The 14,496-nt window shown below is 60.4% G+C and overlaps 1 protein-coding gene across 1 annotated transcript; it reads left to right on the plus strand.

The window, feature by feature from the left end:
• Positions 1-3,170: 3,170 nt before the first annotated feature.
• On the plus strand, positions 3,171-13,297 carry LFNG (LFNG O-fucosylpeptide 3-beta-N-acetylglucosaminyltransferase). Its single transcript, XM_086622099.1, has 8 exons — positions 3,171-3,566; positions 10,736-10,784; positions 11,713-11,812; positions 11,962-12,115; positions 12,211-12,296; positions 12,598-12,763; positions 13,057-13,142; positions 13,231-13,297. The coding sequence occupies exons 1-8, from the start codon at positions 3,171-3,173 to the stop codon at positions 13,295-13,297; spliced, it is 1,104 nt and encodes a 367-aa protein (XP_086478225.1).
• The last annotated feature ends 1,199 nt before the right edge of the window (positions 13,298-14,496 follow it).

Raw genomic sequence — 14,496 nt, forward strand, 5'->3', positions numbered from 1 at the left:
CTGAGCCCTCAAACTGGTCCTGAATAGCAGAGCCCATCAGACAATGGGAAGTTAACCAAGCCTGGCCGGGAGGACAGAAGTCTGCCGCAGGGTGCTGCCGTTTTCCTACCAGTAATTGATGCAAAGTCTCTTTTGTGCTCTCAGAAAATCCCAGAAAGAAAAAGCGGGGCGTGAGGGGGGGACCGTGGGCAGGATCCGGCTCCCCGGCCGCCTTCCTCCGGCGTCTCCCTCGCACATCTCGGCCGTGCGGCCAGAGCTGCGGCCGGCTGGCCGCGCTGCGGGGCTGCACCCCGTTAAATAGCCCCGACAATAGGATCGCGACGCAGCCGGCGCCTGACAGAGCTTTTAACCCCTGTCCGACGAAGCGCGTAAATTGTTGCGGGCGGACAATGCAGCTCTGCAGCCCGAGCACAGGCGTTTCTCTCAGATGACCTGAACACTTTATTACTGGGGATTTATTAAGCGTTTTTAGCAGCCCTGAGAACCTGGGAGCTTCTTAGGGACCACCTATCGAGCGCTGGGGTCAGGCTGCGAGCGGGGGGTGATGGGGAGGGTTTAAACCAATTTAAACCGACCTAATACCGCAGCACGGCTGAAAGGGAGATGCCCCACGTGCAGCCCCAGCCCTGGGTTGGTGCAGGGCTGAATCCAGCCAGCTCCAGTCTGGGGTACTTGGGCAGCGGGGTCTGGCTTGGACCCTTCCCTGTGGGGAGCACACCCTGGGCTCACCCTGTGGTGTCTCATTGAGGTGAATTATGGGCTGCATCCAAAATGGGGTCCGTTTTAGGGGAGGAAGTGAAACATCCCTCTTGGTCCAGCCTTGGCATCCTTCCTGCAGAGCAGACATGAGCATTCCTCTCCACTGGCTCTTGTATTTATGGGGCACCCAAATTTTTCTGGTTAGGGTGAGGCTTTTTGTACTCAGAAGAGGGACCGAATGCCAATGTACGGGGAACAGGGCATTTCAGAGAGCATTTTCCACCCAGCAGCCTCCTGCTCCCTGTCCCTCGGGTACCATCCTGTGCCCACTGAGGAGTAATCAGGGTGACTCTTACCCCAACACCATTTCTCTGAAGGCAACCATGCCTCCCTGGGGACATCAGTGTGGCAGGCAAGGGTCGAGCCAGGAGGCCAGGCGCCTGGAGAGGAAGCCTGCAGGGACACAGCCAGCAGCCACCCGATCCCCGGGAAGCCTCACTCCATCAGGACAATGCCACCAAAAGAATAGCTTCACCTCACCACCATGGCTCACTGACCCTGGCCGACGTGGCTGAGCTGAGCACCGGCTGCAGGAAGGGGGTTACCGGCAGGACCAGGGGACTGGGAGAATCCTCGTGCCAGCGCTGGCAGTGGCACGGCAGCTCAGCAGACCCCGCCGCATCGCTCGGGGGCCGGCAGCACACAGAGCCCATATTGTCGCTTTGCTCCGCGGTGCCAGCCGGGACCCCAACATCTGGCTGCGGCGCGTGTCCCCGGCCAGCGCCGGGGCTGCAGGAGAGGGAGAGCAGCTGGTCGGGGGAAAAGTGCCTTTCCTCCCTTTTTGGCTCCTGGAGAAAGGGGCTCTTTCTTCATTCAGGGGTTTGTCGATCGGCTTTTCAGCTGCCTCTCGAGCCGCAGTTGCTGTGCCATCGGGTTGGAGACAAAGGGGACACGAAAAAAAAAAAAAAGCAGCAAATTGAGACTGGAAGGCTGGGCTCTGCAGCAATAGCGGGAAGTGGGGAGTGTGGGATTTGGTTCCTGTGTTTGTATGGTCTAACTGCTTTTTTTTTTTTTCCTTTTATTATGGGAGGCTTCTTTGGCAGCACAGGTCTCTCCCCAGACACGGGCAGTGCTGTGCAGAACCAAACCCCCACAGCCTCCCTGAGCATTTCTAGCCCAGGACCATGATTCAGGGGCTGACCAGGAGAATGTATAGCCTAAAATCAGAAGGCAAATGCCGGGACTTGCCTGAGGAAGCAGCTTCCCTGCTTCGTCCTGCCTGGTATTATGGTATTGTTTATCCAGTGCCAGAGATGAATGGAGCACGTGACAGCAGGAAAAATGCAAGTTGGACAAGGTCCCTGCCCAAAAATGCAGCAGCCCATGATTATGGCATTACATTGCAGCCTAGGCCCAAACCCCAATCCGCCTCCCTGTAGCAGTGCACATGCTGGGAGAGAAAACCCCAAGAGCTCCCTGCCTGCAGAGAGGGAGGATAAGGGGGAAAAGAGGCCCCAGGGTTTGGCGTCAGTAGAATAGCAGGTTGGTGGCACATCCAGGACCAGATTTCAACCCAGTTTTCCCTCCCAGGCGCCACTTCTCCCACTACCTGTCTGGAAAAACGGAGTCTCGTTTAACAAGGCGTCGTCATCATGGTTAGCGATCCCTGGGGGGGCTTGCTTGGCATCTATATTGTGTTTATTTTGGGGCATCCCTGCACCATGGGGCTGCCCATCAGCGCTGCCTCGGAGGCATGATGCTGTACCCGGACTGAGGTTAGCCAGGTCTGGGAGCATATCCAGGTCTCCCCAAGCAGGAATGGGAACAGACCCCCTGGCACCCTGTTCCCAGATTTACCCACCAGACTGGAGCCTGGTGGAAGTGAGAGGAGTGCTGTGGTTTTTTGAGGGTTTTGGTTTTGTTTGTTTTTTTTTAATTATGCTTGGCCTCAGAAGAGACTGATGGGAAGCTGCCTGGAGTTTGGTCAGGCTGGTCATCTTTCTGGTAACCTCTTGGACACGGCTGTGAGAAAACCCCGGTGCAGGGCTCTGGGAAACGACAGCTCAGGAGGGGGAACGCGCCCGTCGCTGCCGATGAAGCAGCGAGGGATGCTCCCTGGGGGCTGCAGGGACTGGCGTACCCCCATCCCTCCCCCTGCCCACCATCCCCATGGGGAGGGAAGGAGCAGCAGGCAGCCTGCCGGCACCCCGCCATGCTCCCGGCCTTGGGCAAGGCACGGGCAGGAGACGGGCAGCGGCCGGGCAGGGCAGGGGCCGGGCGGGACGCGTGTAGGGGCTGGCGGGGAAGACGCGGGAGGGACGGAGCTGCCCACGCCCCGCGTGGAGGCGGCCCCGGGCACGTCCCTCCCCGGGCGGGGCGGGGGGCGGTTTAAAGGCGGCGGCGCGGCGGGGGCCGGTGGTGGGGCGGGTGGAGCGCGGCCGGTGGCGGCGCGGAGCGGAGCCGGTGGGAGGATGCTGAAGAGCTGCGGGAGGAAACTGCTGCTGTCCCTCGTGGGCTCCATGTTCACCTGCCTCCTGGTGCTCATGGTGGAGCCGCCGGGGAGGCCGGGGCTGGCTCGGGGGGAGGCCGGCGGGGCGCAGCGGGCGCTGCAGAGCCTGGGGGCGGCGGCGGCGGTGGCCGCCCCGGCGGCGCAGGGTCCCTCCGGTCTCCGCAGCTTCGCCGACTACTTCGGGCGGCTGAGCCGAGCCCGGCGGGAGCTGCCCGCTGCCCCGCCGAGCCCCCCGCGGCCGCCGGCCGAGGACATCTCCCCCCGCGATGTCTTCATCGCCGTCAAGACCACCAAGAAGTTTCACAAGGCGCGGCTGGAGCTGCTGCTCGACACCTGGATCTCTCGCAACCGCGATATGGTAAGGGGATGGGGATGGGGATGGGGACGGGGACGGGGACAGTCTCCGCCGCCGGCCGGGATGGAGCAGCACGGGCCGGCTGCAGCTTGTGGATGTCAGCCGCGGTCCCGGGCCTTCGTCGTGCGGGGTCCGTGGGGTGCTGTGGCCCGGCAAAAGCCACCTCCTCTTTCTGCTCGCCCCGTATTGCTGAGCAGGAGGGCTATTTCGAGGCCATCAGGGCTGTTTTGGAGCCAGATGTGGTTTTGGGAGGGTGAAATGCAGTGTTGTAGGCTGAGTTTGGGATGGATGAGTGATGGAGGGAGCCTGCCCTGGGCTCCTTATGTTCAGCAGCACCCCAAAATGCTGCTCTTGGGTCCTTCCTGCTGAGTGGCTCCCCTCGTAGAGCTTGCCCCGAATTGCTTTCCACTGGGGGAACTGAGGCACGGTGCAGGGATGCAACCCAATCTACTGGTGCATGATGTGGGGTCAGGTCCTTGCGGGTGCTCTCCTGGGCTGCAGGGCCTGGCTGCGGGTGAGGTTCGGCAGAGCCCCACGAGGTGCCTGCAGTTGGGTTGCCCAAGGGACACCCAGTTTAGCAGCCCAGGGCTGAGAGAGCACTGGGGTGTGCTGATGCTTTTGGTCTCCTTGACAGGAATTAGGCAGGACTAGCGTGACTAGGGGCTCTTGAAGGTCTGCTCTGGGTCGCCTGCACCGGGGCAGTTGCAGCTAGACTGATTCCTGACCTTACTGATGTCCTGCCCAGAGCCTTGGCAGTCCCTTACTCTGTCCTTCAAGTACTGAAGCAAAATTGAAAAGGGAAAAAAAAAAAGCCATTTCCTTAGGAAATGTGCTTTGCCATCTGCTCTTAAGACACTTTTTCTATCCTTAGACAGCTTCCCAAATAACTTATGCCTGATCCTAACCTTTCCATCCTACTGTCTTCACGTGTTTCCTCCTGGCCTGGAATCATGTTTCTCTCTTGCAAACTGGTGGTTTTGGAAGTCTGGAGTGGCTGAGGTGAGAGGCTGGGGCTGGGGATCCACTTGCCCCTGCATCCTTCACCCAGGTCTGCCGGACCCTGTGGGGTCTTGGCTCCTGCAACTTACCCCAAGTATTATCTTGCTCTTGTTCTTTTTTTTTTTTCCTCCCCTGTGAATCTTGTCCCTTTTTTTTTTGCTCAGGTCTCCTGGGCTTGGCAGTGGCTCTGCCGTCTCTTCCTGGTCCAGTTGTTTAATGGAAACCTCTTTTATGCTCTGCTGTCACTGCGAGGGGGTGGCGAGTGGAGATGGGGGGAAACGCTCTTTGAGCACCTACAGATGATCCTGGGAATGGCTGCTCTTTTTTTTTTCCCCTTCTTCTTGTGAGCTCCGGCTTTCTTATAGGGTTGTTTGGGGTTTTTTTTGTGCTCCGTTTGTCCGTTTGGATTCCCAGGGACCCGAGGCTCGGCTCTCACGCTGTCCCCCTGGGCAAGCTAACAAAGCCCCTTTTCTCCTGGCGCAGAGAAAAGGCTTCGCAGCCTCTTGTGTGGCACTTTCCATGGGAACGGGGGAGCCGGAGCTGGAGCCGGCCGTGTCCAGGTCAGGTTGCCTAGAGATGAGGGCCATGAAGCCAGGGGGGCCGCAGCCCGGCGAGGTGCCCGCCTGACAAGCCAAGCTGCTGAGTGACGGCTCTTGTACAGCACTTGAGGACAAGGAGCTGCCGAGAGAGCTGGAGGCAGCGCAAGCTCCTGCGGAGCGAGGACTGATGGGGGGGAGGACACATGGAGGCAGAGGGGACAAACCCACCACGATGGCTCCAATCTTCCTGCCCCGACTCAGCCGCTGTCTCTGGGAAGCTTTAGGGCACCCTGGGCTCCTCCAGATTTGGCATCAAGTTGTTTTTTTTTTCCTGCAGAATGCAGGATTGGTGTCATGGGTCTCCTTGCCCTTGTTTCCTTGTCCTGGGGAAGGGGCTGTGTGGTTCCCGCATCCTCTCCTTGCCTGGCCCTGTGGTTTCTGCCCAGGAGGGTGTTTTGGTGATACCAGGGTGCTGCCTCTGCTCAAATGTCTCTCTCAGTCTGAGTGAGACCCTCTCGCTCTTGTTTCACTAACGGTGCTCAGGCATGTTTGTTGCCTCACCGAGGCTGCCTCGAATCGCCCATGTCTCTCCTTCCCCAATCCACCTCTCGCATCACACCCCAACCTCCCTCTTGGTCGTTCAGTAGCCAGGCAGCTCCCTGGGGAGGAGGGATGCAGGGACTGGCAAGAAGGAGTTAAATCCAGCAGGTAACTCCAGGCTGGGTCCTGGCAGATATGGGGGATAGCTATTGTGTCCTTCCTTGGCTGCTCTTTGTTCTGCCCACAATGGTCCCTGTTTCCTGCCCTCTGTCCCCTCCAAGACCCTGCAACGGGCACCCCCTCCTCCTTCCTGCTTCTCTTGGCTCGGGGAGAGCAGATCCCTATTCCCTTCTAAATCTGCTCCCCGGCTTGCACAATCCAGGCCGAACAAGCTGCTGTTGGAGGAGAGTTACTGCTTTTCCCCTCCTTGCTTTGGTGAGAGTTTCCAGCTGTCTTGGTATCCTTAGGATGCTGGAGTGCAGTCTGGGGAAACTTTGCACTTGAAAGAAAAGAGAGAGGAGGGGGAGGAAAATGGCCATTAGTTAGAAATCCTGGGCAGGAGCAAGTCTAAACCCACCGCTTTCCTGCTCAGTCGGGGGACTTACAGTAGAAGAGTTGCAGAAGGCACAGCTCCCGGGCCAGGGGGCGGCCGGGCGACTCGGCACACGCCGCGGTGCCCGCGAGGGGTCTGGCCCGGGCTGCCCTGGGATCCGCTGGCTTCCTCTAGCTCAGCTCCCTAATTGCAGGCTTTGAAAAATTCCTGCTCTCGGGGTAGAGGGAACGGGTTTGCGTTCCAAAGAAGCACGCTCCTCCGATGGCAGCTCCCAGATTTCTCTAGCACCTTGGCCAGGGTCCCCATCCTTGGGGTGGCCACGACGGAGCGTGCTGGTGCGTTGTCCCTCTCAGCCTCCCACCAGAGCAGCTGGGATGGAGGGGCTGCTCATCCCAAACCAGCTCCACAGTGCAGGCAGCTCCATCCCCGAGCCCTGGGCTGTGTGCCAGGGCCTGCTGAGCACTGCTGAACTCAGCTCATGGATGAGGGTCTCTCCCTGCTTCTCCCCCTGCAGCCGTTAATTGCCTGCCCCAAACGATGCTGCTGTCCTTGTCCATAAAAGCCCCGGAGCTGGTGAGCGGCGTGTGTGGAGCGCCAGGCGGGAGGGTGGGGGACCCTTGCCGCACAATGAGCTCATTGTTTGCGAGGAGGTTATTAAAAAATTATAGCATTTAAAATTACAGTGGAGGATTCTTCCTCTTGCCGAAAAGAGCGGGGGGAGAAAGGGCCCACGGCCTTCCAAACCCCTTCCCTGCCTCTGCAAGCCCCAGCTCTGGGACCCCTGTGCCAGCACAGACCCCCCCAGTCCTAGGGAAGGTCACTGCCATGCAGGAGGGGGACACTGCCATCGAAGGGACACTGCCATCGCCTTGCTCCCAACCCGTCGAAGTGGGGTGGGGATTTTCCCTCTCAACCCCCGCAGGCTGGAGGGAAAACATCTGCTGTGGGGGACACAAAGCCAGGCAGGGACCTGCTCCAACAGCACCCTCAGCTTCCCCTGGAGGCCCTTGCCGAGCTGGAGGCTGAGCCCCCAACCCGGGACCTCTTTGCTGCCTCCTGCACCCAAGCCAGGGGTAGCTGCTTCCTCCTTGTCCTTGGGGTGAAAAGGGGGTGCAGCCGCCCCCCTTAAGGGGCTGTGTAGGTGGATGCTGGGCTGCTCCATCCTCTCCCAGCACAGGGAAGTGAGACATGGTGCGGGGGCAGGATTTGTGCACCGCAGGGTCACGAGGGTGCTTGCCTGGCCGAGGTTCCCCTTTTTGGCGGGTGTGCTGCCAGGAAAGGTGGGGACAGTGGTGAGCGCAGGGTCTGCTGAGCGTGTATCACCCTGGGAAGGTGGCCAGACCACACGGCCAGTCTGCATAGCTGGGGGCAGAGGGGCAGGATGACTGTGGGGTGGCCCTGGCTGGTGGGACACCATGAGCAGCACCCAGCCACGAGTAGCACCCAGCCACAAGCGACCCATGAGCTCAGTCGGTGAAGGGGGAAATGAGTCATCACGAAAGGAGAAATGAAGGGGAGGGGAAAAAAAAAAGAAAAAGAAAAAGAAATGGGCCCTCCCCAAGGGTGAGGAAGAGGCGGGTGGCTGCCGGCGGCTGCCTGGCTCCTTGCAGGCAGGCGGGGGGGGCTGACCCCATCCCAGCCATAGGGACCCCGGGTGCCTCTCGGTCCCCGTATGCAGAGGCCATGCATTGTGCGGGGCTGTATGGAGCAGTGGCAGCTATTGTTCAGGAGGGATTTGGCATCCTGTGTTTCTTGAAGCTGCAGTTTTGAGAACAATGATGTTTCCTGCAGGGGCTGGGGGGGGCAGTGGGCCCTTCCTCTCCTGAACCCCGCAGGAAAAGTTACTGCGGGGGGGCCCAAGGGGTCCTGGCACCCCTCGGTGCCACGGCTGGCACAGGGGCCAAGTGGGGTAGAGGTGGAGGGGGGTGGGTGTAAGGGCTCGGGACGCTTTCTGCCTGGGAGAGGGTGTGGAGCTGGCCCTGCTGCTGTTGGGTCTGGAGATGGTGGCTTGGTAGGTGACAGCCCAGTTGCAGTGTCCTGTTCCACTCAGCCTGCACTGCCTGAGTGCCCAACACCCTGTGTCAGGGATGCCAAAGGCTGATCCGTGGTTTTCCCTTGTCACACCAACACGGGTTTTTTTTCTGGTCCTCCTCCTTTCCTGGCCTGTCCCCTCCCAGGCTCAGCTGGCATATCTGCTCTTCTCCCCTGCAGCCCCGGGGCGAGGGTTTGACCAGGAAGGGCACAGCCCCCTCCCTCTAAGAAATGCAGGCAAATTAATTAAAAAAAATAAATAAATAGAGTCTTTAACTTTTTTAGTTTGAATTGTGTTTTATGCTGGGGCTGGGAGGGAAGTGGGGAACCTGCGAGGACCCGGTAGCCCCTGCGAGGTGACTTCCAGGGCTGTGTGCCCCTGTCCTGGTCCCCGAAGTGCCTCCTGCTCCACCCGCACCAGGAAAATCACAGGGATGTACGCGGGGAGAGGCTGGAGGGAAGATGCCTCGTTAGGATGAAGCCTTTCGGTGCGGGCGAGTAATAAACAATTGTCCCTGCGGTCTATTTATAGCGGCTGAGCCGGAGGATTAGCTGCGGGGTTATTTTTGGAGCGGCTGAAGGCACGGTTGCTGGACGGCGTTTCTGAGCTAATCAAGCAAACATTTTTTGTCTCGCCTGTGCAGAGGCTGCGTGTCCCCCGCCTCCCCTGTTCCCCCCGGGGATGTACGAGGCACAACGCGTCCCAGGGTGGATGAGAAAGGGCTTGTGATGGGCTCGTTTTGGGCATCCATGGATGGTTTCCCCCTGCCCTGGGCCAGCTCATACCCCCAGCGCCTGGGGGAAATGGGGGCCAGCAGTGAAGTGCTGGCTGGCCCCCGCCTTGGTTGGGGGTGACCTCCTCCTCCTCCATCTCCTCCTCCACGCACAGCACCGACCTCTCCCACCCCAGCAGTGATGTGTCCCAGGGTCATGATGACCTCGGACATCCTTAGCCCTACAGCTGATGGGCTACAGTCCTCATCCCCCAGCTGTCTCCCCCTCATCAGTGAGTCCCCCATCCCCTAACCTTTCCTCACTGCCTTCCCGACCCCGGGGGGGCTGACCTCTGTCCCTCCCCAACACAGGGCTACCCGGTGGGCTGTGCAGTCGGGACAACTTGCCTTCCCGCCTCCTCCATATTTTTTTTTTTTTTTTCTCCTTTTCAAGCCCCAAAGGTCACTTGTAGTCCCGTCGCTGGGAACGTGCCCTCCTCCCCTCCCATTCTGCCTTCCCGCAGATCGGGGCTCTCCCCACCAGCCTCTCCCGGCTCCGGCCGGGCTCCCAGCGCAGCTGTATGCTAATGACCACCGCTGCCCGCTTAACTCTCCTCCACTGAGTAAAGTCAACCCCCCTATTGTACCCACCTCCTCAAACAAACCACAAAACCCCAAGCGCGTTCCCCGGGGCCGGCCGGCTGCGGGGTGGCACCCAATTTCCAGTTCACTTGTAATTCATCATCCCCAGCGCTCGGGATCCATAGTCCCCCCTCTGCTGCCTCCTGTTCCCCCCTGCCCCCCCCCCCCCCCAGCCCTTTTGTCTTTCTTCCTTTACCCTTTTGTGCAAGTCTGGTTTTTAATAGCGCTTGGCAGCTGGTTGTGGTTTCTCTCCTCCAGCTTTGTTTGCTGCCCGCTGATTGATGGCGGTGCCTTTCCACCCCCTGCTCTCTCCTCCTGCTTCTCGCCCTTCCCCAAATCCCAGGCCAACGGCAGCCTCCCCCCAGTACTCCTTCCCGGGCAGCATATGCCTGGAATTAGCTGTGTAAATAGCGAAGTGCAGCTGGGCGGGCAGCTCGGGTGCCCGGAGAGGAGGTAGGGTGCTGCCAGGCACTGTGGGGTCTGTGCTGGGCCCCCCTTCTTGGGGGTGGTGAGAGGCACCCACTGGCACTGGCTCAGCCACCCTTAGGAGGATGAGGGGTGGACAGAAGCCATGGGGGTGTTGTGCAAGTGGCCGGAGACAGCCACGTGCTGTTGACACAGGTGGGGACACGGTTGGCAACTGGTGCCACGGGCAAACACACCTGCCTGGGCAGGGAGAGCTGCGGGCAGCTGCTTTGGCATCCCCGGCCACACGTGCCGGCCACGCCGGCTAAAGTCTGAAGTCTCCGCTCAGATCGAGCCGCGCTCTGCACCCACGCCCTGTCACCTGCTCCGGGGCCGGCCTTTGCGTCACCCAAAATCCTCCTACCTGCTGCTGCCCGATGGGAAAGGAGAGAGCATGGGGATGCTCAGTGTGGGCACTGGGAAGGGGCTGGGGTTTGCACCCCGGTGAGGCACGGCATTGTGTGCCATGTCCTGCCGGGACAGCTTGGCACCTTTCTTGGACTGAGGCTGAGTGTTCCATGGGTTTGCCTGGCTCTCTGGTGCTGCTTTGGGTTTTAGTGAGAAGGAAGATGTCACCAGCAGTGTCCAATGGGGACCAGTCCCCAGTGCTGCCCGGCTGTGCCGGCTCATGTCCAGATCTGCGTGGTCTCAACTCTTCAGTCCTCAAAGGTGCCTTGTCTTCTCTTTCAGACCTTCATCTTCACAGACGGGGAGGATGAGGAGCTGAAGAAGCAAGCACGTGAGTCTGGGGCTCTTGTCCCTTTGCATGCGTGACCTGGCCAGGTCCCTAAAGGAGCTCCCACCTGGGGAGCATGGCTGGTGTGGAGCCTGCCCCGGGAACTCTGAAAAAATGGTCAAAACGCCACTGGTTAGACACTGAACTCAAGAGCCCTTGCCACAGGGACCTGGGCTGAGAACGAGGCAACTTGTTTCACTGATGGTGCCTCAAGCACCCTCTGCCCAGGAGCCCCACCTGAGGACGGGTTTCCTTCCCAGTCAGCCAGCTCATCTCCTGCATGATGCTGCCGGGGAGCACGCTGACAGGGAGGGGTGCCTTTGCACCCGTTTGTCCCTGAGGAGAGCTGGGATTGACGGGCAACACAGCCAGGGTTTCATAGAGGCATTTCCCTGGCAGCCGTTCCCTGGGGCCGGGTCAGCTCCGTCTATTCTCCCCATGCAAATGACTCCTTTTCAGGCCGGGGAGAGATTGCCTTTGAGCTGGGCAAGCAAATAACAGGTGGCTGCTGTGGGAAAAGGCAGCGGGAATAGGGCAGGATTTTGGCTGTCGTGTCCTGGGTATAGAAACCACTTCATGGACACTGCCTTGCTCCCGGGCTGGCTGGTACATGGCTCCGGGACGGGCAAGGTGATGTAGGGTGGCATCATGCATAACACATGGGAATATGGCTCAACCCTGGTGCACCTGCTACACCCACATCCCTGGCTCATCCCTTCCCTTGTCTCATACGTGTCCAAAAGCCATTCACCCAAATTCATTCTGTGCCCAAAACAATGTGGCATGGAGACCACCAAGCATCAGGGACAACCGTGGGGTTTCCAGCCCCCTGGTGCCACTGGAATGTGTGCGGTGAAGCATCGCTGTTCGAGCAAGCAGGGAGGTGTGGGATACCCCGGCACCGGGCTTTGACCCTCGTCTCTTCCCGCAGGAAATGTCATTAACACCAACTGCTCGGCCGCCCACAGCCGCCAGGCCCTGTCCTGCAAGATGGCTGTGGAGTACGACAAGTTCATCGAGTCTGGCAGAAAGTAAGCGGCACCCAGGGCTGCCGTGGGGGATGGCGGGGTGGCGGGCAGGGGTCGGCGTGGGCAGAGGCCGGTTGTGGATTTTGGGGCCATATCTCAGCACGGGGTCTGAGGATTTGCCCTGGCCTGGCATGACACTGCTGCCACCACAGGTGGTTCTGCCACGTGGACGATGACAACTACGTGAACGTGCGGACGCTGGTGAAGCTGCTCTCCAGCTACCCCCACACGCAGGACATCTACATTGGGAAGCCCAGCCTGGACCGGCCCATCCAGGCCACGGAGAGGATCAGCGAGAACAAGATGGTGAGGGGGGGGGGGTGGATGAGAAGCTGGGGCTGGGGTTTGCTCCCCAGTTGGCGGGAGGAGGTCTCACTGCTGTTGCTCCCCCTCTCTCGCAGCACCCGGTGCATTTCTGGTTCGCCACGGGCGGAGCGGGCTTTTGTATCAGCCGGGGGCTGGCGCTGAAGATGAGCCCGTGGGCCAGGTAAGAGCGTTGGCGTTGCTCTCCCATGGGAACTTGTCATGGTCCCAGTGGGGCACAGAGCGACGGCAACATCTTTGGGGATGGACGCTGGACCTTGTCCCACCACCTCGCTCTCTTTGCCTTTCGGGGGGTTTCTGCAGGGGGCTTGGAAACAAGCTGGGAAGGACCTCAGTTCCGCTACGTCTAATTCACTTTTAATTAGAGCCAGAGCTGGGCAGCCACTGGCCAAGCCCAGGCCCCGTGGGGTGCCCACATGCCCGCAGGCTTTGCTCCTCTGCAGCTCCTCTCTGTCTCCCCGCAGTGGGGGCCACTTCATGAGCACAGCGGAGAAGATCCGCCTGCCCGATGACTGCACCATCGGCTACATCATCGAGTCTGTGCTGGGGGTGAAGCTCATCCGGAGCAACCTCTTCCACTCGCACCTGGAGAACCTCCACCAGGTGCCCAAGACGGAGATCCACAAGCAGGTATCACTGTCCTGATGCCCTGGGGTGGATGGAGGGGTTGGGATGGATGGTATTGCCATCTGGTTTCATATTGCCACCTAAAAATTGGGCGTTGCAGCTAAGGTATTGGTTGATGTGCTTCCAATATGTTAGCGGAGCCGGAAAGCCTCATCAGCCCACCCCTGTGGGGTGATGCAGAGCATGACCAGAGGCTGTGGGAAGTGGAGTGAATTTTGCAGCCCCCCCCCATGCCCCTGCTCGATCTTCATGGCCACGTCAGCCACTTGACCCTCCCTGTGCTTCCCCCCCCGCAGGTGACACTAAGCTACGGCATGTTCGAAAACAAGCGCAACTCCATCCACATGAAGGGAGCCTTCTCTGTCGAGGAGGACCCATCCAGGTGAGATGGGGGGACCCTGTTCCCCCCGAGCCGGACCACCACAGGGCCACTGCCGCCCCGTGCTCAGCATCGTTCCTCTCCTCCGCAGGTTTCGCTCCGTGCACTGCCTGCTGTACCCCGACACGCCGTGGTGCCCCGCCAACGTGGTTTACTAGGAGACACGTGTCCCCTCCAACCTCGTCCCGAATTTCCCTGGTATCCGACGGGCGTGTGGGACCTGCGTGCGGGTGCGTCGGTCCGGCCTCGCCACGAGGCGGACGGACGGACAGACGGACGGACGTCGTTGCTGTGGTATTGCACAGTGTGTGTGTACTGAAGGCTGCTGTGCGGCCCCTTGCCCCTTGCCCTGCCTGCCCGGCTGCCCGTGCCCGCTGCCCGCTCCGTCCGGGACGGTGGGGAGGGACGGGTCCTGAGCACTTAACCGCTGGGCACCCCCGCGGCGCGGGCGGACCCCACGCCATGCGTGGGGAGCGACCGCAGCGCCTGCGGGCTCTGCCTCCCCCAGGCTTGCTTCTCCTTTTATTTTTTCCTTTTGAATGTTAAGTTTTTTTGGTGTGTGCCTCTCCCCTCGCCTCTAACCCGGATCCCACTCCCGTAACCGTTCCCCTGCCCCATCCTCCCCAAAATCTCAGCAGCAAAGCTCTGGCTCCCGATTCGGATGAAGGGTCCCAGCGAGTTTTGCTCCCCACTCGGTGGGCAGCAGGCGGGCAGGGGAAGCCTCCCGGCCATGGCAAACACTGGGTGCCGCAAAGCTGCCGGGTGCTCAATGGCCGCACCGGAGGGAGACGGTGGGTGGGCTGCGAGCCGGCGTTGGCGTTTGCTCCGTCTTCCGGAGCTCCCCCCACCTGGCAGCATCCATCTATGCACTATTTATAGAGACTAATGTAAAGGCTTTCTATAAATATGGGGGGCGGGAGGAGGTTTTTTTCCGGAGCTGCCGGTGCGGCGTGGGTGCTGTATTTGTGCAGCGTCTCCCTTCAGTGCCACCTCCCCGCCTGCTCGTGGGCAGCCCCGCACCTTCGCCAAGGAGCACTTCGAGGTCCGGCCGGGGGCTGCATGGGTGTTTCCCCACCCCACCACGCACCCGCAGCATCCTCCATCCCTGCTGCTGGGGTGGCCGGAGCACCCGAGAGGTGCCCAGACCAAGGGGCACCTGCCGCAGGCAGGCAGCGTTTCCCAGCCTGACTGTTGCTCTGCCTGCCAGGAGACAAAGAGGGATTTAGGCAGGGAGGGAGAGGGACCTTGTGTGTCCCCCACACCCCTGCACCCCACCTGCCACCACCAGCCCTGAGCCCCTGGGGTAAGCGGGCTGAGCCGGAGCTGAACGTTTCCAACCTGAAGCTGAGTGAAAATA

The sequence above is a fragment of the Tauraco erythrolophus genome, chromosome 17 (genome assembly GCF_009769465.1).
Source record: "Tauraco erythrolophus isolate bTauEry1 chromosome 17, bTauEry1.pri, whole genome shotgun sequence".
NCBI lineage: Eukaryota > Metazoa > Chordata > Aves > Musophagiformes > Musophagidae > Tauraco > Tauraco erythrolophus.